The sequence below is a fragment of the Rhinoraja longicauda genome, chromosome 9 (assembly GCF_053455715.1).
Source record: "Rhinoraja longicauda isolate Sanriku21f chromosome 9, sRhiLon1.1, whole genome shotgun sequence".
NCBI lineage: Eukaryota > Metazoa > Chordata > Chondrichthyes > Rajiformes > Arhynchobatidae > Rhinoraja > Rhinoraja longicauda.
Genome location: NC_135961.1, coordinates 7,994,998 through 8,020,924, shown reverse-complemented (window position 1 = coordinate 8,020,924; position 25,927 = coordinate 7,994,998). Strand labels below are relative to the sequence as shown.

Here is a 25,927-nt window from a genome sequence, read left to right as displayed (position 1 = left end):
AGACAAAGACTCTCAAAGCATTTAATAATTATCCAGACAAGCAATTGCATTGCCAAGACACTGAAGGCTACTGACCAAGCAACGTCCAAAGTATGAAGCTGGTTCTCTAGTGGAATGTATTGCAGTATATAGCATTGCACACACTATGAACATACTAGATGTACAGAGTCTCTTGCCCAGAGTAGGTGAATAGAGGACCAGAGGACTTAGGTTTAAGGTGAAGGGGAAAAAGGTTTAATAGGAATCTGAGGGGTGACTTTTTCACACAAAGGATGGTGGGTGTATGGAACAAGCTGCCAGAGGAGGTAGTTGAGGCAGGGACTATACCAACATTTAGACAGGTACATGGATAGGACAGATTTGGAGGGATATGGACCAAATGCTGGCAGGTGGGACTAGTGTAGCTGGGACATATTGGCCGGTGTGGGCAAGTCGGGCCGAAGAACCCGTTTCCACACTGTATCACTCTATGACTATATGGCTCTATATGTCTGAAGAAGGGTCTCGACCTGAAACGTCACCCATTCCTTCTATCCAGAGATGCTGCCTGTCCCGCTGAGTTACTCCAGCGTTTTGTGTCTATCTATTGTGTGATTACCTTGGAATAGAGTCATTCTTTTAAGTGATGTGTGTCCCGAACAGTTCTCATTTTAACTTTCTCATCCCAGCTATTAAAACTAAATCAACGTGCAAACAAACATCACTGTAGACTTCAATTATAATACAGCAAAAAAATTTATTGAAAGGAATACAAAATACATGTTTCTGAATCCATGGTGACTTGCTGAAATAGAATACATTTGATAGCAGCATATATACACTGTCAGTACAATGTCTGGTAACAGCACTGTAGAAGGTTGACAAGGTGCTTAGTATTCTCATAACAAGCTTAAATGATTGTTCAGAAAGATTAAAGAATTATGATTTTTTTTTTAAAACCTGCGTTGTTGCAAGTTTACTTCGATGACCCTTTGAAAAAGGAGAAAAAAGTTTTGTCTTTACACATCGGACATGAAACAAGGGATTCGAACAGAATTGGACTGAACTTACAATCATAGCAACAGCAGCAATGCTGTAAGCAGTGTCCTTTCCATTCTGTCACAGCAACAGAATATGTCATTCTCACTTAATGAGCTGCCAATTCCGGTGACATCTCCTAAAACTAAAAATCTGTACACACAGAAGAATCCATACAGATGCAACCTTGAGACCAGCATATTCCCGATAGATGGAATTTGTTCCGATTTTAACCGTCAGTAATAGTGCAGTTAGACCTGTCACGGCCGAGTTTGACTCGACTGTACATCTAATCCATTGCACAGAGCAGGATTCAACTCCATTTACCTCACTGCAAAGGGGGAAAATTGCATCAGGCAATTTATGTTGAAATGAGCATTGACTGGCATCTACCATGGTACTCCATGTGCTGGCTCTGGAGAGAGGGTCCAGAGGAGGTTTACGGGAATGAGTGGGTTGACCTATGGTGACCGTTTGACGGCACTGGGCCTGTACTCGCTGGAGTTTAGAAGAATGACGGGGGACCTCATTTGAAACGTACCGAATAGTGAAAGGCTCGGATGTTTCCACTAGTTGGAGAGTCTAGGACCAGCCAGAGTCATAGCCTCAGAATTAAAGGACGTTCTTTTAGGAAGGAGATGAGGAGGAATGTCTTCAGTCAGAGGGTGGTGAACCTGTGGAAATCGTTGTCACAGAAGGCTGTGGAGGCCAAGTCAGTGGATATATTTAAGGCAGAGATAGATAGATTCTTGATTAGTGCAGGTGTCAGGGGTTATGGGGAGAAGGCAGGAGAATGGGGTTGGGAGGGAGAGATAGATCAGCCATGATTGAATGGCGGAGTAGACTTGATGGAGCAGGATTCAACTGCATTTATCTCACTGCAAAGGGAAAAATTGCATCAGGCAATTTATGTTGAAAGGAGTATAATTTGGCATCTCCCATGGTACTCCGTTGCCCACTGAGTGGTGAGGATGGAAGCTAATCCCGGGGGAAACTTCACTTGACTAGTGGTAGGCAGTGAAGGGAAGGTGCAGTCCCCAGAACAAGGGAAGGAACTTGAGCAGATTAGACCCTCGAAGCACATGGGATAATGACCTTCTTGCTGGCCATTTATTTATTCGTGTGAGGCCGCACAACTGCTTGCCAATCGCGAACAAATGTTAGTGCCACGTGGTTGCCATCGAAAAGGGGAGAATTAATGGAGTCCCGGTCGCGGTCTACGTGCCAGGTCAGTCGCTTGGCGGTGCAGGGCGGAAAGCAGAGATGCAAACCAGACTGAATAACAGGGGCAGTAAAAGTAATTCACAGATATTCTCTTGAAGTATGAGGAATTGTGGTTTTTGCCAATAATGCAATGAAATGGAATCTTACTACCAGGTTCCCTTTTGTCCAGAGAAAAAAAAAATCAGATTGATTTTGACGTTCTAGTCCTTGACTCATTTTTGTTTTAATGTTTAGATAGTGCATACTGATACCATCATCGGAGGAACAGCAATGGAGGCGTTACCCATCCCAACGGTTCTGCTGGAACGGAAACAGCACATGCAGCTGGGGGGTGAAGTGCACCACTCTAATGATGCCATCAACTGATGTGAATTGTCTCCCGGTGGCCGAGCACTTCAACTCCCCCTCCCATTCCCAGTCTGACCTTTCTGTCATGGGCCTCCTCCAGTGCCATAGTGAGGCCCACCGGAAATTGGAGGAACAGCACCTCATATTTCGCCTGGGCAGCTTGCAGCCCAGTGGTATGAACATCAACTTCTCCCACTTTAGACCGTTCCTCTGTCCCTCTCTTCCCCTCCCCCTTCCCAGATCTCCCTCTATCTTCCTGTCTCCACCTATATCCTTCCTTTGTCCCGCCCCCCTGACATCAGTCTGAAGAAGGGTCTCGACCCGAAACGTCACCCATTCCTTCTCTCGCGAGATGCTGCCTGACCCGCTGAGTTACTCCAGCATTTTGTGAATAAATACCTTCGATTTGTACCAGCATCTGCAGTTATTGTCTTATACTATATATATATAAGTGCTCCCGATCGCAGTCAGGATCAGTAAATACTCCAAGACACTGCGCTCCGTGATGTCATCAGGACCGGACGTTTCAATAATTTACAGTCAAAGAAATGAACAGAAGTAGCCACAGAGAGGAAAAAAAAAACAGACAGGCATTCAAACAATCATAGTCTTATGCAATGGTTCGATTAATTTCTAAAGTGGTTGTGTTGTGGAGACATTCTCATTGGCATACCTCAACGCCTTGGTTCAAATTTTGTTCAAGGGAAAGGGAATAATCTGTCACGTTATCAAGAACACTGTAAGAGCTTGAGGGGGCAGCCAGCATGAAGGGGCATGGTGACCCAACCACAATCCTAAAGGGGCCAATTAAGAAAAGAGGAAAATGAGCGGTCGGGAATTTCCTACCGGCAAGCCAAAAATACCCGGAAAGGTAAAAGAGAAACCAGACTTTCTTGGCAGTGTTCAGAAGGGTGACAGGTGTGAGTGCACGACAATCATTTCAATAGCAATTTGAATCATTGACTTTATCCTATAAAAACTAAGCTGCCCCCAGCAGTTGCCGGATAGTGCTCACCTCTCCCCTCCTCCAGCAGATCAAACATGCCCCTTTAAGGTTTTGGGTGGGGAATGGTCGTTGGTTTTTTTTAAATACATATATATATTTGACACTGATTCCAATTTAACCTTTCACCCTATATAAATGCATTATCCTGTTTATGTGGAATGTCTTTATTTGTTTTCATTGATCTGACACTTGAGTTCAATTAAAAAATTGCTCTCAGACATCAGGCTTTCCTGTATCTTCCTGCTTTAATTTCCTTCTAGCCATTCCAGTGCAGTCCCATACTAAAATCTCCGTAAGAATCTGAATATCCTACAGAATCCTATTAAATCCTATAAGGCAATAAAAATCCTCCAAAATTCCCACAGGATCCTATAGATTATTAAACGGGATTTCCTTAGGGAATATTTCAATGAGATTCTAACTACTGACTAGTGGAAATGTCTTACTGCATTGCACAGCTTCAAGTGTTACATATGAAAATTCTATAGAAAAAAAACAGTGCTTTGCACAGAATTCTACGGAAAAAAGTGCCTTACCCAGAGAGCGTCTTTATATCAAATATTTAAATGTTTTAAGTTATGAATCTCATAATTTTCAAGCACTAGCTTTAGAAAAAAATTACATTTATGGTGTTTCCCCTTTAAAAGGGAGAATGCCCGCTTGCGTGGCTTCCATCAGTTGGACTGGTGTCGGCGATGCTCCAGGCTCACCTTGCTGATTGGGTGAGGCGGCCGGTGTCTCTCTCTCTGTTTTACTCCAGTGGCTCTGTCCACCAGCCTGTCCAGCTGGGCTTCATTGTGGCTGTAATTGAGACAGATAATAGCCGTAATACCTCACCTACAAGGATAAGATTTGGTGAATTAATAGACAAATAGAAATCAAAGCAGAAGTCTGAAATCCAGAGAAAATCAGGAACAGTTACACAAAACGGAATCAACTGGAATCGCCAGTAAACCTGACCGTTGTCCACATCATTGTCCTGGCCAACAATTAAGGGCTGATATCAAGACAGAACCAGGCAGAACATTTGGGACATGCACTTAAAAAAGATAATTCAATGCTTTTCCATAAAAGTTGTAAAAACATATTGGATTTGGACAACAGTGATCTGACAGCAAAGGATCGTCCAGGTGATAAAGGACTGTTTACTTTCCAATTAGTTTGGAAAATGAGCGCACTGCAAAATGGAGGTTAGTATGACCGTAGAGAGGTGAGATGTGAGTCAGATTCCTCCAGGAATATATCCAGCCAGAGCAGAGGACCCTACATATCACAGCCAGAGACTTTGTGCAGCACGGAAACGACCCTTTCATCCCATCACATTCATGTCAACATCTTTGCCCATCTAAACTAATCCCAAGGGACCACATCGTATTTAAGTGCCTGTCTAAATGTCTCTTTTGTCTAGTAATTGTATCCGATTCCACGAGCTCCTCCGGCAGCACCTTCCAAATATTAACCACTCTGTGCAACAAAAAAACTTTCCACTCAAATACTCCTTGGAGACCTTTCCTCCCATTTTAAAGCTATGCCCTCTTGTTCTCACATTTTTTATGCCACTACCATGGGGGAAAAATGAACTGACCATCTAAGCTGTTTATGCATCTTATAATTTTAAATACCAGGCCAACCCGACCCTCAGTCTCCTTTGCTCAAGCAAATTTGCAAACTGACTAATCACACCTCCTACATTCACATTCAAGTCGTTAAAACATAACACAACAAGGCACTCTGCACCGATTGCTTTTACCTGATCAAAGCCCCAACATTGTTGGTCACCTAATCACACCAGCATTGCCTTTTGGTCTTGGTTTCTTAGTTCAGAGCTACAGCATGGAAACGTCTCCCCGCCGGCCATCCCATCGATCACCCCTTCACACTAAATTCTATGTTATCACACTTTCTCATTCACTCGGGACACATGAGGGGTCATTTTTAAGGAGGCCAATTAACCCACAAACCCGCACGCCTGTGGGATGTGAAAGGAAACAGGTGCACCCAGAGGAAACCCACCAGGTCACAGGGAGAAAGTGCATGCTCCACACACACACAGCAGACGATGTCAGGATCGAACCCAAGCCTCTGGCATGACGAGCAACAGCTTTACCAGCTGCACACCACTGTGCCACCCCTCATCAAAGCAGACTAGCCCTGAACTCCTCCGAACTCTCTTTTAAAAGACTCACACTTACTAGATATTATTTTAGCTGCAAGCATCTGCTCCCAATATACTTTCGCCAGCTGCTCACCTTTGCTGTTGAAATCTGCAGTCCCCCTACATAGCACCTTAACTTGAGAACCAACCTTATCCCGATTCATATTTAATTGGAACTTACAGAATTTTGGTCACTGTACCCAAAGCCGACATTTCCACCACCTGCCTGTTTCATTTCTAAGATAGGGTTGAATAATGCTCCATCTCTTGCAAGATGATCTACATATTGTCTCCAAAAACTCTCTTGGATTCACTTGGCTATCCACCCCATAGAAGCCCCTTTACAGAAAGGCAATCCCAGACTATTAGGGGAAAGTTAAAACCCACTACTACTATAACTGCTACTATATTGATTTCTCTAACTCATTTACAACTCATTTACATCGGTGAAACCAAACGCAGGCTCGCCGATCACTTCGCTCAACACCTGCGCTCGGTCCGCGTTAACCAATCTGATCTCCCGGTGGCCGAGCACTTCAACTCCCCCTCCCATTCCCAGTCTGACCTTTCTGTCATGGGCCTCCTCCAGTGCCATAGTGAGGCCCACCGGAAATTGGAGGAACAGCACCTCATATTTCGCCTGGGCAGCTTGCAGCCCAGCAGTATGAACATCGACTTCTCCAACTTTAGATAGTTCCTCTGTCCCTCTCTTCCCCTCCCCCTTCCCAGATCCCCCTCTATCTTCCTGTCTCCACCAAAATCCTTCCTTTGTCCCGCCCCCCTGACATCAGTCTGAAGAAGGGTCCCGACCCGAAACGTCACCCATTCCTTCTCTCCTGAGATGCTGCCTGACCTGCTGAGTTACTCCAGCATTTTGTGAATAAATACCTTCGATTTGTACCAGCATCTGCAGTTATTTCCTTATATTATATCTCTAACTTCAAGTAACCCTTCCTTTCCCTCTCTCTCCGTCCCTCTCCCACCCTTGTTCTCAAACTGGTTCCACCCTCCTCCAGGTACATTTTACTGATTGTACGCCTCGTTTTCACCTTCCCCTCAGCTAACAACGAACCATTCTACATTTCCTTAATAACCGTCTGGTTTGATCTGTCGTTTTAGACAATAGACAATAGACAATAGGTGCAGGAGGAGGCCATTCGGCCCTTCGAGCCAGCACCGACCGCCATTCAATGTGATCATGGCTGATCATTCTCAATCAGTACCCCGTTCCTGCCTTCTCCCCATACCCCCTGACTCCGCTATCCTTAATAGCTCTATCTAGCTCTCTCTTGAATGCATTCGGAGAATTGGCCTCCACTGCCTTCTGAGGCAGAGAATTCCACAGATTCACAACTCTCTGACTGAAAAAGTTTTTCCTCATCTCAGTTCTAAATGGCCTACCCCTTATTCTTAAACTGTGGCCCCTTGTTCTGGACTCCCTCAACATTGGGAACATGTTTCCGGCCTCTAACGTGTACAACCCCTTAATAATCTTATACGTTTCGATAAGATCTCCTCTCATCCTTCTAAATTCCAGTGTATACAAGCCTAGTCGCTCCAGTCTTTCAACATAGTTTACACACCTTACCCTTCCATATCTCGTCTCCCTCTCCCGACTCTCGGTCTGAAGAAGGGTCTCGATCCGAAACGTCACCCATTCCTTCTATCCAGTGATGCTGCCTGACCCGCTGAGTTACTCCAGCATTGCGTGTCTCCCTTCAGTACAAACCAACATCTGCAGTCCCCTCCTACACTCCACTATAAACCTATTGCTTTTACCCTCTTCTACGACTTGCTTGTATATCTGTTCCTCGATTTCTCATTGACTCTGGAGCCCTGTAGAATGATCCTGGCAAAGTGATCACCCCCATTTATTAACCCTATTTGAGCCATCTTACAGCCAAGCATAAATAAATATGACCTCCATTCTTAGTAAACCAAAGCAATTGGCCCTGTACAGGTGCATACGTCTCACTTAACTTCACCTTGCTTTTGCCTTCCGTACCTTCCAGCATTTTTGTTGACATGTCAGCCAATCCCCGTACATGCATCTGGGTGCATCAAGTGCCAGCCAGCACACGGATCTTAACTCCTTCAGCGACATAGAAGCAGTTGGTTTCATTCTGCTTTGGCATTGCCACAGAATGCCACTGCGCTGGCTGTATCCTGCTCATAAAGTGTAGGCAGGTGGCACAAAATTCACTGTTCCTCTCGGCATTCAGTTCAGAATGGGGGTTTTTCAGGGCTTTTGCCAGTCTAATCTATCACTGCAGCTAATTTCTGACCTGCAATGTTCACTGCTGATCTTACTTACATGAAACCCGTTGCAATGAATGAGAACAGTCTCCATTTTAAACCTTGTATTTCGCAATTAGTACCCTGCTTGGTTCAGTCCCTTCAATAAGCAAACACATTTGTTCTGCAAATGGAACAAACATTAGAGACGATCTTATTTCTTTCCGCCCGAACCCTAAATAAATCAATAGAAGATGAAATTGTATTGTAGATCGCACGCAAATACCGTTCAGTAGATCGCGCTGGATAAGATGATCTATTTAAAATCCAATAATATGTTTGAAATTGAGTTTGGAAGAATGAGAAAATGGATGTTGGTGGTGTGAATGGCGCCAGCCAAGTGTTATATGATCTGCACTTGCTAAACCTACACTTTACTGCACGCCTTTGGTTTTAACTAGCGTTTCAGTCGGGTTATGCGCCCTTATTGATACAGCACTAAGAACGTCAGCACAGCGCATATTTTACTGCTGGCTCATTGTGCAAATCCAGCAATTGATTCCCACTGCCTCTTTGAGCTAAAAGGCACATTTAAGTATTGAAAATAAATCTGTGACAGAGAATGCAGAACCCCATGCGATGCGAGGACAAAAATGAGAAAAAAGGAAACCCGTGCATTTAGCAGCGTGATATAAATGAAGAAAAAACAAAGTCTATTCTAACCTATCAATGCCACTCGTGTACCGGGCAACAATCTGGAATGGATTCAAGCAGATTGTAATTTTGGATAGACACAACATTTTTACATTTACCAAGCCAATTAACCTACAAACCTGTACGTCTTTGGAGTGTGGGAGGAAACCGAAGATCTCGGAGAAAACCCACGCAGGTCACGGGGAGAACGTACAAACTCCGTACAGACGACGCCCGTAGTCAGGATCGAACCTGAGTCTCCGGCGCTGAATTCGCTGTAAGGCAGCAACTCTACCGCTGCGCCACCGTGCCGCCCATATCCCTCCAAACCTGCTCTGTCCATGTACCCGTCTTAAACGTTTCTTAAACGTTGGGATAGTTCCTGGGAGAATATCACATTTTCTCAAGGAGGCTGAAGATATCCTTGAACTGGTTCCTCTGCCCTGGCAGTCTCTTCCCATGAAAGAGTTTGGAGTAGAGGCAGGTACAATAATAACAATTAAAACACATTAGGACAGATTCATGGAAAGGAAAGGTTAGAGAGCTAAACGTGGGCAAATGGGACTAGCTTAGAAGGGGCGACTTCATCAGCAAGGACGAATTAGGCCAAAGGGCCTGTATTCATGCTGTCCGAGTAGAATCAGAGGTCAATACTGTACTCAGGCACTAGTTTAGTGCTAAAGACCAAGCGATCATTACACTCTCTCTTAATATTGTGGGAGCGTGGCAGATTGCATCTAGCACGAATTCCCTTGCAATATTTTAAATGTAATTTTTCTATCTCTCATTCCTTTACAGAAACTACTTTTTTTTTTGAAAAGGGTCACTTAGTCTATTGGATTCTCGCATTACCATGTTGTTGTGTAATTCGTTTCTCGGTTCATGCTGCACTCTACCTCAATTGGTGATCATGTGCAGTCAGTACCTTGGAGCAGTTTGGAAGAGAACCACAGTTTGAACGTCCACACTAAATGGAGTGGGAGCAAGAGACAATAGACAATAGACAATAGGTGCAGGAGGAGGCCATTCGGCCCTTCGAGCCAGCACCGCCATTCAATGTGATCATGGCTGATCATTCTCAATCAGTACCCCGTTCCTGCCTTCTCCCCATTACCCCTGACTCCGCTATCCTTAAGAGCTCTATCCAGCTCTCTCTTGAATGCATTCAGAGAATTGGCCTCCACTGCCTTCTGAGGCAGAGTATTCCACACTAAATGGAGTTCATATATTCTTTTCATCTAATTATACCACAGCGTAAATATTATTTCAGTGAGATTTTTATTGGCATGAATAAAATATTATAAAGAAGGGGGAGTTCTGTTGCTAATGAAGTGAGTTGAGCAGGAAGACCTCAGAACAGACCAAGGAACAGGGCCTAATTCAGCTGGATCTAATTTCTGGCCAGTTTGTTCATTTCGTACATCTCAATAATGGGAAATGAGCCTTGCCTCGATGCAAAGAATAGTGCCTGGACCTTTGGCAGTACCATTAGAGGCTTGGGAACAATGAGCAGTGTATTGATTTTCCATGAAGACTGCATGGAACTCAATGATGCCTCGCACAGTAGAAAGATGTAACATTTGGAGACCCTTGGACTATCTTTGATCGGACTTAACTGGGCTTTATCTTGCACTAAACATTATTCACGTTATTCCCTTTTGTCGTGTATCTGTACACTGTGGATAGCTCGATAGTTATCATGTACAGTCTTTCTGCTGACGGGTTAGCAGGCAACGAAAATGCTTTTCACAGTACCTCGCTCGGTACACGTGGGAATAAACTAAACTCAACTAAACATTTCTCACTAGATGGGCTGAATGCCAATAATCAAATTGGAGAGGATGCCAGTGAACACCCAGCTCCCGAGCAGCAACAGCTCACATTATGTGGCGTCTTCCATGGAGTACAGAACCTCCAAGATGCTAACAGGCATTCGGCAATAGCAGGGGAGAGTCAGGGAGATTACCAAAGGAAGGTCAGAGGAGGAGAGTTAAGGCGAAGATTTCGAAGGTGTGGAGAGAGGTGTGGGCGGCAACAGTGGCGCAGCGGTAGATTGCTGCCTTACAACCCTGGCAACGCCAGAGACCCGGGTTCGATCCCGACTTCGGGCGCTGTCTGTACGGAGTTTGTACGTTCTCCCCGTGACCACGTGGGTTTTCTCCGAGATCTTCAGTTTCCTCCCACACTCCAAAGTCGTACAGGTGTGTCGGCTGTAATAGCCTTGGTGGTTGCGTAAATTGTCCCTGGTGTGTGTAGGATGGTATTAGTGTGCGGGGATCGCTGGTCGGAGCAGACTCGGTGGGCCAAAGGTCCTGTTTCCACACTGTATCCCTAAACTAAACTAAAAGAGGAGGAACAGCAGAGGGAATGTGGCTGAGGGATCTAAAGTGTAGAAGCCAGGCAATGAAGACCAGCTAATGGGGAGGCAGGCACACATCAAATCAAAGGGAGAGTTGATGGGAATGTAAGGAGAATAAAATGGTATTAGTGTGGAATCAGTGGAAGTATTTGCTTGACAGTCCGTGTGGGCTTATTTCCATGTTGCACTGTATCTCCATGACAAGTGATGGAGGCCAAAACTGATTATAACAGAGAGATGGGGTTTTGAATTCAGTTCAATGGAGAGAAACAATCAATAGAGATTGACAAGGAAGGAACGGTGGGGGTTAGTGCAGGTCTCAGTGGAGGATTATTAGTGCTTAAGTTTATGTTGTGCGAACAGGAGGAAACCTGGAGTAAAGTAAATAGGGACGGTAGTGGAAATAAGGGCTGGGACAGAGACACTAGTGACCCTGGTGATGGACAAGATTATAGGTGGGGCTGAAACTCAGGCGAGTGTCAAACAGAAAGACAAATGCCCACACATTCGAAGGAAAGGAGCTGGAGGGGAAGGCAATAAAATGGTGCTACCTTTGCCAATGTTCCACATCCTGATGATAGACAATCAGAAGGTATTTATTCACAAAATGCTGGAGTAACTCAGCAGGTCAGGCAGCACCTCAGGAGAGAAGGAATGGGCGACGTTTCGGGTCGAGACCCTTCTTCAGACTGATGTCAGGGGGGCGGGACAAAGGAAGGATATTGGTGGAGACAGGAAGAGAGAGGGAGGTCTGGGAAGCGGGATGGGAAGAGAGGGACAGAGGAACTATCTAAAGTTGGCGAAGTCGATGTTCATACCGCTGGGCTGCAAGCTGCCCAGGCGAAATATGAGGTGCTGTTCCTCCAATTTCCGGTGGGCACTGGAGGAGGCCCATGACAGAAAGGTCAGACTGGGTGACAGAAAGGTCAGACTGGGAATGGGAGGGGGAGACAAAAGCTTGGAACAATGGCCCAGACTAAGTCCCCCCCTGGGAGATGTGATGGCAAGCAAAAGAATGAGAAAATGCACACTTTTTGTGAAATTCAGTGCACTTCAAAAATTGAATACAATAGGCAGAAAGGTCAAGAACTAAAGAACAGGAAAGGATTAAAGTATTTATGCTTCCAGCCTAACACCACACTCGCCCTGCATAATAATAACCATTACCATCTTCACTCACTTCGTAAAGTCCGGCTCTTTATAATCTGGACTGGTGGGGACAGACAATCACTGGGAGAGATACCGGGGGAGAGTTCCGCTGAACACTGGGGGGGGGTTGTGGATCACGACTCTCTTTACCTCGTCATTCTCGATGCACTTTTAATAAAATATCAAAATCAGTGACACAGGAAACTCTATGACTTTTACAGGCTTCAAGCAAACTTTCCTCAATTGGCTTGAAGTCTTGCGGAGAAAGGGGCCATTTCATGGTGATGGGGTGGAGTGGATCGGAGGAAGGAAAATGGGGCGTGGGGGTGGGGAACCAGAGTTGTTACGTGAAGTTTGGTGCTTCAGGAAAGGCCCCATATGTCGACTGCCTTTCCTTTTTGATTACCGTTTAATTAGTTTCTACAATTGATGGCACCGTTTCTCAAGGACATACATGTAGACGACCGTGCCATCTGCCTGTGACATGGTTCTCAAGAATTTCAATTAGCTCCTTATTTCTTTGAACAAACAAGAAACCAGAAACCCAGCCCCACCTTTCTTTGCTGCCATTTTCATTACTCCTGCATTAAAATATAAATGGCAAGGTTTTTGTGCGCCACGACTAATGGCCTGTTCTATTCTGTCTTTTTGGCTGACGTTTGTTTGCTGTGCCTCCCACGGACAAAATGATTTTTAACCTTTGAAGACCAGTGTGGTGAAAATGCTTTCAGAGCTGCCATCCCGCCTGTAGTTCTGCTGGAGAGGTGGGGCAAACAGCCAGCCTTCGACAGCTAATGCCGAACTCTAACTGTTCCAAAGAGCAAATGGCAATTTTTTTTTAAAGACTTAAGGTGTTTCCAAAACCTTATCCAGTTGTGAATTACCACCAGGGCAAATTATTAAAACTGAAAAGATGGCGATTAAAATCGCCTATGCTTTATACATTATAGGGAGAAGTGAATAAGATAGTTGTAAAGGCAGAGAATGTTGAAAATAATGGGAGGGGAGGGGGGTGGGCAAACCTGCTTTTGTTTAAATTAAATGCGTATCTGTGCATCCGAGCATCCATTCGGAACCTGCCTGCTGTTTAACTAATTAATGGGCAATTTTAACTAAAGGAGGTGGCTAAATTTTGGAAACAGGAGCCAAGAAAAAAAGATAGACACAAAAAAAAAATCACAAAAAAAAAAAGAAAAAATGGTGCTTGCCATAAAACATTCCTGACTGTACCCGCTATATTCAAATAAATTTATTTTATGGAACGATTTAGTCTGCTGTATTTTACCCAATGCCATCGAGAATGCTCGTTTTACATTTGTAATACTTGTACTATTGCTAAGATATTTAAGTCAATGAAATAGAGTTTCATTTTATCATTTTAAAAACAGGCAACTTTTGTCATACTCCATTTGGCTTTATTTTATCACTATTCCTTCCACCTAGTTTGGTAGTAGTCTCCTTGCTCGCGCCCATATTTAGTTTAGTTCAGAGGTGCAGCGCGGAAACAGGCCCTTCGGCCCACCGGGTCCGCACCGACCAGCGATCCCCGCACACTAACACTATCCTACACGAGAGACAATTTCCATTTCTCGCAGGCACACAATCCGCAGGCGTTGCCACTTTCATTTCACTGCACATCTTGTATATATATGTATGTGACAAATAAACTTGACTTGACTTGACTTGACTTATATCAAGCCAATTAACCAACAAACCTCACGTTCTTTGGAGTGTGGGAGGAAACCGAAGAACTCTCGGAGAAAACCCACGCAGGTCACGGGGGAGAGCGTGCAAACTCCGTTCAGACAGCACCCGTAGTCAGGATGGAACCCGGGTCTCCGGCGCTGCAAGCGCTGTAAGGCAGCAACTACCATTCACCCTCCTCCTCCTCTGCCTTCCTAACTCCCCCTCTCCCCCCCCCCCCTCCGCTCTAGTCCCCTCTACACAGTTGGGGTATCCTCCTCCTCCTCCCTCTCTCACTCCCCCTTCCCTCACTCCTTCCTACCTCTCCCCTCCTACCCCTGAGGGTATCCTCAACTAACCCCTTAGGCGAGTTCAGATGATGTCAAGGTAACAGGTAACAGACATGGAGGCAAAGGTAATGGAGTTGGAACTTGATCCTGCCCTCCCCATTCAGTATCCTTGCACCTCCATTTTCCGACACCTGGTAATGCAAAGTGACCAGAGGTGGGTTCTCGTGGACAGTGCGAGTGTGGGGACCCAACACAGACAGTGGAGCACACAGTGGACCACAGTTGCCCCAAATACCGCCCACCGAATGGTGAACGAGGTCTGATTGACCTGGACGATGGCACGTTGGCTCGCCTCAATGGAGCTGCAGGTCTAAAAGACATACGACAGAAGAAGAATACAGCGGCGATTTTTCCTTTCTGTGCCTCTGGGGTACTGGGACGTACGATGGTGTTCCCCGGCATCCCTCAGCTCTGAGGAGGAGTTACCTCACCATTAACCAGCAGGGACCAAATATGATCTCCCCGACCGAGAGCACAAAATGAGGCAAGCGCTCAATGTACTTCAGATTAGAAAGACAGACTGCTGATCATATCATATATATACAGCGCGGAAACAGGCCTTTTCGGCCCACCAAGTCCGCGCCGCCCAGTGATCCCCGCACACTAACACTATTAACACTATCCTACACACACTAGGGACAATTTTTTTTTTTTTTACATTTTACCCAGCCAATTAACCTACATACCTGTACGTCTTTGGAGTGTGGGAGGAAACCGAAGATCTCGGAGAAAACCCACGCAGGTCACGGGGAGAACGTACAAACTCCTTACAGTACAGCACCCGTAGTCAGGATCGAACCTGAGTCTCCGGCGCTGCATTCGCTGTAAAGCAGCAACTCTACCGCTGCACTACCGTGCCGCCCAGATTAGAAAGACAGACTGCTGATGCTGGGGATCCTGAGCAACTAAAAAACACAAAGCGCTGGAGGCATTCTGCAGGAAGGAACTGCAGATGCTGGCTTACACCGAAGAGAAGGAATGGGCGATGTTTCGGGTCGAGACCCTTCTTCAGACTGAGAGTCAGGGGGAGAGGGAGACACAGAGTTGAGGAAGGGCGAGGTGTGAAAATGAGACATCAAAAGAGATGGAAGGTGTCACAAAATGCTGGTGACTCAGCAGGTCAGGCAGCATCTCAGGAGAGAAGGAATGGGTGACGTTTCGGGTCGAGACCCTTCTTCAAAATTCCTGGAGTGTCACCAAGTCTGAGGAAGGGTCCCGACCCCAACTCTCACCTGTCTGCCCATGTCCTTCCACGGATGCTGCCCGAGCCGCTAAATTGTTTGTTTGTCCAGCAGTTTGTTTGTTTTTTCCCAGCTAAGTATTTAAGATGATGTTTCTTCGATTCGTTTCTTCCACACACTGTATGAGGGCTCGGAGCTGTCCATGAATATCATGCCTGCTGCCTCCGTTGGCCCGGGATCTGCGGGGACTGCCCTCTATTGCCATTTATTCATTCATTCATCCATCCAGTCCATTCTGCTCGAAGGCAGACACAAAAAGCTGGAGTAACTTGGTGGGACGGGCAGCATCTCTGGAGAGAAGGAACAATAGACAATAGGTGCAGGACGAGGCCATTCGGCCCTTCGAGCCAGCACCGCCATTCAATGTGATCATGGCTGATCATTCTCAATCAGTACCCCGTTCCTGCCTTCTCCCCAAACCCCCTGACTCCGCTATCCTTAAGAGCTCTATCCAGCTCTCTCTTGAATGCATTCAGAGAATTGGCCTCCACTGTCTTCTGAGGCAGAGAATTCCACAGATTCACAACTCTCTGACTGAAAACGTTTTTCCTCATCTCAGTTCTAAATGGCCTACCCCTTATTCTTAAACTGTGGCCCCTGGTTCTGGACTCCCCCAACATTGGGAACATGTTTCCTGCCTCTAACGTGTCCAACCCCTTAATAATCTTATACGTTTCGATAAGATCTCCTCTCATCCTTCTAAATTCCAGTGTATGCAAGCCTAGTCGCTCCAGTCTTTCAACATATGACAGTCCCGCCGTTCCGGGAATTAACCTAGTAAACCTACGCTGCACACCCTCAATAGCAAGAATATCCTTCCTCAAATTTGGAGACCAAAACTGCACACAGTACTCCAGGTGCGGTCTCACTAGGGCCCGGTACAACTGATGACGGGTGATGTTTTCTCGGGTCGAGACCCTTCTTCAGACCCGAAACGTCGCCTATTTATTTTCTCCAGAGATGCTGCTTGACCCGTTGAGTTACTCCAGCTTTTTTGTGTGTGTCTTTGGTTTACACCAGCATCTGTGTACAGTTCCCTCCCTTCATTCAGCTCACCCCTACAGCAACAAACCCCCTTCTCTGGAGGTCTGAAGAAGGGTCTCGACCCGAAACGTCACACATTCCTTCTCTCCTGAGATGCTGCCTGACCTGCTGAGTTACTCCAGCATTTTGTGAATAAATAGTTTAAACAATGTTTATTCACGCAAACCAACCTATTGTCCTGAAACTCCAATTATAAAATAACATACACGAGAAACTCTTGTTACTCAAAGTATCATAGTCATACAGCGTGAAAACAGGCCCTTCGGCCCAACTTGCTGCCCATACCGGCCAACATGTCCCAGCTACACTAGTCCCACCTGCCCGCGTTTGGTCCATGTCCCTCCAAACCTGCCCTATCCATGTAACTGTCTAACTGTTTCGTAAATGTTGGGATCGTCCCAGCCTCAACTACCTCCTCTGGCAGCTTGTGGTAGCGTTTTTAAAAAATATTTCTGGACTATGCATTCAACCTAGATTCAACGATTCCGTACAAGAGAACATAAGATAATAGACCTGATGTAAAAATGCATCGTAAAATGATTCCCTTTATTTGGATTCATGCATGCAATTTGACTACATGAAAGCACTGGACACATTTATTCTATCAGGTCTTTTCCCTTCCTCCTCTGGCAGCTTGTTCCATGCACCCTCCACCCTTTGTGTGAAAAGGTTACCCCTCAGATTCCTGTTAAATCTTTTCCCCTTCACCTTAAACCTATGTCCTCTGGTCCTCGATTCACCTACTCTGGGCAAGAGATTGTGCATCGACCCGATCTATTCCTCTCGTGATTTTTACACACCTCTGTAAGATCACCCTTTCATCCTTCCTGTTACTAAATGGTTAAAACAGCACCCAGGATAGGATTAAAAAAAATTTTTAAACCCTAACGTCTCCCCAACTAACATTTGGCTGACAAACGTAATTACAGGGTTTTGTATTTTAGTATGATTTATTGAACTACATTATTTACTTAAGTGGATCTGACCTTTGCCGAGAGCCTGCTCTCCCCACCTTCTCCCCGCCCTTTCCCCAACCTCCAGCATGAAAGTTTTAACAACTTGAGTCCAAGCAAAACAAGTTCCGCTGCTGGGCTGGGCCGCTGTCCAAGAGCGTTCCCTGAACGTGTTGCCCGAACAAAAGCTAGCGGTGTGCAGGGATATTAGCAGCTCTCGTTATGCACAGGTCTTGAACAGGGATGGGGGAAACTAGTCCTGAACAACCCCCCTCCCCGGCGAACTCTTTACCCAACGCCTTTGACTGCTGGCGTTGGACCCATCACTAATAAACCAACTCCAGTGTTACATTGACAATGTTGGGGGAGTCCAGAACAAGGGGCCACAGTTTAAGAATAAGGGGTAGGCCATTTAGAACGGAGATGAGGAAAAACTTTTTCAGTCAGAGAGTTGTGAAGCTGTGGAATTCTCTGCCTCAGAAGGCAGTGGAGGCCAATTCTCTGAATGCATTCAAGAGAGAGCTGGATAGAGCTCTTAAGGATAGCGGAGTCAGGGGGTATGGGGAGAAGGCAGGAACGGGGTACTGATTGAGAATGATCAGCCATGATCACATTGAATGGCGGTCGGTGCTGGCTCGAAGGGCCAAATGGCCTCATCCTGCACCTATTGTCTATTGTCTATTGACAGCGCTTCACTCAGAGTAGATTGGACGGATAGAAAGCGAGGGGCGCGCTTCCAACATGCAGTGGAGGGGCAATGAAGGTGAGTAGATTGCATGCATGCATGCTAAGATATGCTGCTAAGTTAAAGGAAGGGCAGAGAGGGTGCACATAACCCCAGCCAAGTGCCCCAGGGATCTCTGGATACCCTGGCTTCACCTTGCCCCGCAGCGAGCTTAACCTCCACCACAGCTGTACTCCAGTGGACTTGCCTCCCCCTAGACAAATTGATTTGCAAAGGTTCAAAGTGGCTTTGCATACAGAGCAACAATGAGAGTATCAGGAGGCACACATTGAGTGGGTCGCTGCGGGAACTGGCCGGTTCAAAGTCCAGTCCACACCCTCCCCTCGCCCTAGTCTGGTTTGAAAGGTCGCCGCATGTCTGGGGCGAAACAAAGTCTCAGGATCTGAGCCTTTATTAAAGGGCAGTATTATTCAACAGCAGTTAACACGCTGGTGCTCAGAGAGTGTGTGCACACAGACACACACACACACACACATACACCCTGGAGCTGTTCAGTGCTTACAACTGGAAGGGCCGGCTCCTTTACATTACTCCCTGCCCAATGTACACACACACTCGCACAGCTACAGTGCTCGGGACCAGCTGAAGTATGGAGCGCCTTGATGTGTCCTTGGCACACCTCAGCACGGTGACAGCCACTCAAAGGCATTGCTCTGCGTGCCTCATATTTCGCTTGGGCAGCTTACACCCCAGCGGTACGAATATTAACCTCTCTGACCTCAAGTAACCCTTGCTTTCCCTCTCTCTCCATCCATACCCTTCCTAGTTTTCCGACCAGTCTGACTGTCCCCCTGATAGACAATAGACAATAGGTGCAGGAGGAGGCTATTCGGCCCTTCGAGCCAGCACCGCCATTCAATGTGAACATGGCTGATCATTCTCAATCGGTACCCCGTTCCTGCCTTCTCCCCATACCCCCTGACTCCGCTATCCTTAAGAGCTCTATCTAGCTCTCTCTTGAATGCATTCAGAGAATTGGCCTCCACTGCCTTCTGAGGCAGAGAATTCCACAGATTCACAACTCTCTGACTGAAAAAGTTTTTCCTCATCTCAGTTCTAAATGGCCTACCCTTTATTCTTAAACTGTGGCCCCTTGTTCTGGACTCCCCCAACATTGGGAACATGTTTCCTGCCTCTAACGTGTCCAACCCCTTAATAATCTTATACGTTTCGATAAGATCTCCTCTCCTCTCAGTGAATCCCAGGAAAGCTGCAGGCCCCGATGGTGTGACGGGAAGAGTGCTGAGGGAATGTGCAGACCAATTATCTGAGGTCTTCACAAAAATCTTCAACCTGTCCCTTTTAAAATCCATCATCCCTCCCTGCCTGAAGTCCGCCACAATCATCCCACTGCCGAAAAAGTCTGTCATCAGCGGCCTTAACGACTACCGTCCGGTAGCACTCACACCGGTCATCACAAAGTGCTTCGAGAGACTGGTCCTGCAGCACATCAAAGCCAGCCTCCCACCCACCTTCGACCCATACCAGTTTGCCTACAGAGCAAATAGGTCTACAGGGGATGCCATCGACACTGCTCTTCACACTGCACTGACCCACCTTGAACACTAGGGGAGCTATGTGAGGATGCTTTTCCTAGACTTCAGCTCTGCCTTTAACACAGTCATCCCGAGCAGACTGGTCACCAAACTTTCTGACCTTGGATTTTCCCAAACCATCTGCCAATGGATCAAGGACTTCCTGACCAACCGCCCCCAGACCGTCAAAATAGGCCCTCACCTCTCCTCCACCATTACACTGAGCACCGGCTCACCACAGGGCTGTGTGTTGAGCCCCATCCTTTACTCCCTCTACACTCACGACTGCGCCCCCACCCATCCCACCAACACCATCATCAAGTTCGCAGATGACACGACTGTGGTTGGACTCATCTCAGGAGGAGATGAGACAGCCTACAGGGATGAAATCCAAAGGCTGGCAGCATGGTATTCAGTGAACAATCTTATCCTGAACTCCTCCAAAACAAAGGAACTTATAATAGACTACAGGAAAACCAGTGCAGAACACGACCCACTCTACATCAATGGGGTCTGTGTGGAAAGGGTAACCGCTTTCAGGTTCCTGGGTACGCACATCGCAGAGGATCTTACCTGGTCTAGCAACACCATCACCACAGTGAAGAAGGCACAGCAGAGACTCCACTTCCTGAGGATCCTCAGGAAAACCAACCTGCAGGAGAAGCTCATGATGTCCTTCTATCGCTGCTCCATCGAGAGTGTGCTGGCATACTGTATAACCACATGGTATGCCAGCTGCTCAGAAAAGGACAGGAAAGCCCTTCAGAGGGTCATCACGACGGCCCAGAAGATCATCGGCTGCTCACTGCCCTCCCTGGAGCACCTGTTCAGCCTACGCTGCCTCAGTAGAGCAGGCAAAATAATAAAAGATCCATCCCACCCCGGCCACCGTCTGTTTGTTCTTCTGCCCTCTGGTCGACGTTTCAGGTCGATCAAATCCCGAACAAACAGACTTAAGAACAGTTTTTACCCCAGGGCCATACGAGAACTGAACACTACTTTCTGCACTAGGTCACACTGTTAAAACTTTTGTATTTAATATATTTGTATTTATTTGTTTTGCATTTATTGCATATATGTTTTTACGCACCGTCAGGATTGCTATTTTTTAATTTCGTTGTACTCGTTGCAACGACAATAAATGAATATTATTATTATATTATATTATAAATTCCAGTGTATACAAGCCTAGTCGCTCCAGTCTTTCAACATATGATAGTCCCGCCATTCCGGGAATTAACCTAGTAAACCTACGCTGCACGCCCTCAATAAAATGTTCATTGTCATCTTCTCCACGCTAACAATAATCTATTCTACATTCTCCTTGAGCAGCATCTCCTTTGATGTCTCGTTTTAACACCTCACCCTTTCTTATCTCCGTGTCTCCCCTCTCCCCTGACTTTCAGTCTGAAGAAGGGTCTCGACCCGAAATGGCACCCGTTCCTTCTCTCCGGAGATGCTGCCTGTCCCGCTGAGTTACTCAGCGGCGGGCACGGTGGCGCAGCGGTAGAGTTGCTGCCTTTCAGCGAATGAAGCGCCGTTGACTCAGGTTCGATCCTGACTACGGGCGCCGTCTGTACGGAGTTTGTACGTTCTCCCCGTGACCTGCGTGGGCTTTCTCCGAGATCTTCGGTTTCCTCCCACACTCCAAAGTCGTACAGGTCTGTAGGTTAATTGACTGGGTAAATGTAAAAATTGCCTCCTAGAGTGTGTAGGATAGTGTTAATGTGTGGGGATCGCTGGGCGGCGCGGACTCGGTGGGCCGAAGGGCCTGTTTCCGCGCTGTATCTCTAAATCTAAAATCTCCAGCATTTTGTGTCGATCTTCAGTGTAAACCAGCATCTGCAGTTCCTTCTTATTGATCGTCTCTTTCTCAGATTCGCTTTGGCCGCAGTCCCCATTGATTTGGCCGCCGATCATTTTGTATGCTTTTCAAAAATAGCCATTGTCGATTTTGCTTTATATATATTTGCCTCAATATTTGTGCACCATTTGGTCTCATTGCAGCCGACAGGTGTCAGGGGTTATGGGGAGAAGGCAGGAGAATGGGGTTAGGAGGGGGAGATAGATCAGCCATGATTGAATGGCGGAGTAGACTTGATGGGCCGAATGGTCTAATTCTGCTCCTATCACTTATGAACATATGACGGTGATCTGGTTGACTCACAAGACCCTTGCCAGCGCCACCTTGAAACGTGACCGGGATCTAACCTAGGCCATTTGTATTGGTGAAACAGTCCGTCTTGATGTTTGCGGGGGCACAGTTGTATTTTAAAATAAATCTAACTTTTCAAGTTACGGATCACTTCAGGGAGGATGGGCACAAAAAGCTGGAGTAACTCAGTGGGATAGGCAGCATCTCTGGAGAGAAGGAATGGGCCATGGTTGGAATACAGAATAGGCAATAAATTGGGAAGCACCTCAACTCCTGGCAGGAGATGGTGATAAATCTCCCTGTGATAGACAGCAGGGAGACCTTTCTCAGTCACCAGAGTCAGATTTGTCTCCTGTCTTTAAGATGGTCACATTTACAGTGCCTCTGAGAGTGCCTTGCATATCCTCTGCACTGAATTTGTAGGAGATAAAGTTATGGATTTGTGAGAAAGTTCTTGGACACCAAAGCTGCTGGGGTGCCATCTGCTCCCAAAGCTTTGCTGACATCTTTATGACATCTTGTTGGTCAGGGTGGGGACAATCTAGTTTGCTGTAAAATGGAGTCAAGGTGTTTCTATCAAGAAGAGTCTGAAGAAGGGTCTCGACCTGAAACGTCACCCGTTCCTTCTCTCGTGAGATAGACAATAGACAATAGACAATAGACAATAGACAATAGGTGCAGGAGTAGGCCATTCAGCCCTTCGAGCCAGCTCCGCCATTCAATGCGATCATGGCTGATCACTCTCAATCAGTACCCCGTTCCTGCCTTCTCCCCATACCCCCTCACTCCACTATCCTTAAGAGCTCTATCCAGCTCTCTCTTGAAAGCATCCAACGAACTGGCCTCCACTGCCTTCTGAGGCAGAGAATTCCACACCTTCACCACTCTCTGACTGAAAAAGTTCTTCCTCATCTCCGTTCTAAATGGCCTACCCCTTATTCTTAAACTGTGGCCCCTTGTTCTGGACTCCCCCAACATTGGGAACATGTTTCCTGCCTCTAATGTGTCCAATCCCCTAATTATCTTATATGTTTCAATAAGATCCCCCCTCATCCTTCTAAATTCCAGTGTATACAAGCCCAATCGCTCCAGCCTTTCAACATACGACAGTCCCGCCATTCCGGGAATTAACCTAGTGAACCTACGCTGCACGCCCTCCATAGCAAGAATATCCTTCCTCAAATTTGGAGACCAAAACTGCACACAGTACTCCAGGTGCGGTCTCACCAGGGCCTGACCTGCTGAGTTACTCCAGCATTTTGTGAATAAATACCTTCGACTTGTACCAGCATCTGCAGTTATTGTCTTATACTATCAAGAAGAGAATCATGGTTCTTCAAAGTGTTACTTCAAGCTGGGGCAGCACGGTGGCATAGCAGTAGAGCTACTGCCTTACAGCACCAGAGACCCGGGTTTGATCCTGAATACGGGTGCCGTCTGTACGGAGTTTGTACGTTCTCCCCGTGACCTGCGTGGGTTTTTATCCGAGATCTTCGGTTTCCTCCCACACTCCAAAGACGTACAGGTTTCTAGGACAATTGGCTTGGTGTAAATGTAAATTGTCCCTAGTTTGTGTAGGATAGTGTTAGTGTGCGGGGATCGCTGGTCGGTGCAGACTCGGTGGGCCGAAGGGCCTGTTTCTGCGCTGTATCTCTAAACTTAATTAAAGGTGTGAGCTTCCTCTCGGTCCTTCAAGAATGGACAAGAACTCCACAATTCCAAGAAAAACAGAGTAAACTGAAGACATCTTCTTTCATGACATAACCAAATTTATCTACTGTATCAATTCAGGGGGGATTATTGAGCATCTTTTCCACATTTGGCACGCTTAGAAATTCATCTTCATCTTGTGACTGCTTCACAATGGCACGCAATTTATAACCTGTGGGTCAACAGCAGATTCCAGCTCAGCGTAGACTGCTGTTAAGCTAGGCCACATCGCACCAGCATTTTTCTCAACCTTTCTCAGCGTGTTGCTGCATCTTACCTCCGGCAAGCTTCCCACTGGAGTAGAGGTAATCTAGTGATAATGAAAAAAAACCTTCAACCTACATCACATCCACACCAGAACCAACGCCATCTTAATTCAACCATCAAGCCGCTGCACCCAGGCTAACCTCCCAAGTCTGAAGAAGAGTCTCGACCCGATACGTCACCTGTTCCTTCTCTCCAGAGATGCTGCCTGTCCCACTGAGTTACTCCAGCTTTTTGTGTCCATCGTCGGATTAAACCAGCCTCGGCAGTTCCTTCCTACACATCCAATTTATCATTAACCAACTGACTGAAGCAGACACGAGAATGTGTTCTGCGTTTAACATCCACAAATAAGGGCCTCTACCAACATCCTCCAGCAGTAGATTTTTAGATTTAGATTTAGAGATACAGCTCGGAAACAGGCCCTTCGGCCCACCGAGTCCGCGCCGCCCAGCGATCCCCGCACATTAACACTATCCTACACACACTAGGGACAATTTTTTTTTTTAACATTTACCCAGTCAATTAACCTACATACCTGTACGTCTTTGGAGTGTGGGAGGAAACCGAAGATCTCGGAGAAAACCCACGCAGGTCACGGGGAGAACGTACAAACTCCGTACAGATTAGTCGATAGGTTGAGTCGGGATCAAAGATACTGGAGGAACAAGATGAACCACTCCGTTGAAATAGCCCGTACTGTAGTGTAGTGCGCAAAGGAGCCATTTTAGTGGGCAACCCCCCCCCCCCCCGCTCGCTCTGCCTCTCGCAGTGTAATCAGTGTTGTGGGGGAACGGTGTGTGTGATGATACCATTAAAATGCAGAATATGTCTCATCTATCAATGCACAGATTTTTGTTATTTTTCTTTTTAAATGATTTCTGCAAGTTTCTGCCCACTAAAATGGCGTCATGACGTACTACGGTTTTTAGGGTCGAGTGGTCAACCTTGTTCCTCTAGTATCTTTGGTTGAGGTAAAGTTCAGTGGAGGCTAGGATTGGGTGTGAGGTGACGTTTAGTTGAGGGCGGCACGGTAGCGCAGCGGTAGAGTTGCTGCTTTACAGCGAATGAGGCGCCGGAGACTCAGGTTCGATCCTGACTACGGGTGCTGCACTGTAAGGAGTTTGTACGTTCTCCCCGTGACCTGCGTGGGTTTTCTCCGAGATCTTCGGTTTCCTCCCACACTCCAAAGACGTACAGGTATGTAGGTTAATTGGCTGGGTAAATGTAAAAATTGTCCCTAGTGGGTGTAGGATAGTGTTAATGTGCGGGGATCGCTGGGCGGCACGGACTTGGAGGGCCGAAAAGGCCTGTTTCCGGCTGTATATATATGATATGATATGATAGACGGCGCCCGTAGTCAGGATCGAACCTGAGTCTCCGGCGCTGCATTCGCTGTAAGGCAGCAACTCTACCGCCACGCCACCGTGCAATGCTATCGTACAACAATGATAGCCTGCCAAATGTGGACTACTTCTCACTTCTTGGCTATCAGCTCTCAGTGAGTGCGGGCATTGAAGATGAATTTCACCACTGTGACTTCAGCACAGCTTTCGAATATCTGCGGGAAATGCTTGTGGAATCTGTGCAATGTTTGAAGGGTTTCACAGTGGCGCAGTGAATGGAGCCACTGCCTCACAGCACCAGAGACACAGGTTCGATCCAGACCTTGGGAGCAGTCTGAGGCGAGTTTGCACCTATTCCCTGTGACCAAGTGGGTTTCCTCTTGGCGCTTCCATGTCAATAGACAATAGACAATAGACAATAGACAATAGGTGCAGGAGTAGGCCATTCAGCCCTTCGAGCCAGCACCGCCATTCAATGTGATCATGGCTGATCACTCTCAATCAGTACCCCGTTCCTGCCTTCTCCCCATACCCACTCACTCCGCTATCCTTAAGAGCTCTATCCAGCTCTCTCTTGAAAACATCCAACGAACTGGCCTCCACTGCCTTCTGAGGCAGAGAATTCCACACCTTCACCACTCTCTGACTGAAAAAGTTCTTCCTCATCTCCGTTCTAAATGGCCTACCCCTTATTCTTAAACTGTGGCCCCTTGTT

At 46.6% G+C, this 25,927-nt stretch overlaps 1 protein-coding gene across 4 annotated transcripts in view; it reads right to left on the bottom strand.

Moving 5' to 3' along the window:
• Positions 1 to 766: 766 nt before the first annotated feature.
• bcl11aa (BCL11 transcription factor A a) overlaps positions 767 to 25,927 on the bottom strand; it is a 225,406-nt gene continuing 200,245 nt past the window's right edge. For 2 of the 4 annotated variants that reach the window (XR_013547616.1, XM_078404763.1), the window contains one exon: positions 767 to 4,432. Coding sequence is in view for 2 of the 4 variants with exons in the window: in XM_078404763.1 (XP_078260889.1) it covers positions 4,388 to 4,432 (45 nt within the window). In the remaining 2 variants the exon portion in view is untranslated. The remainder of the gene's footprint in view (positions 4,433 to 25,927) is intronic. The other 2 variants (XR_013547617.1, XM_078404764.1) reach the window with 1 other exon arrangement.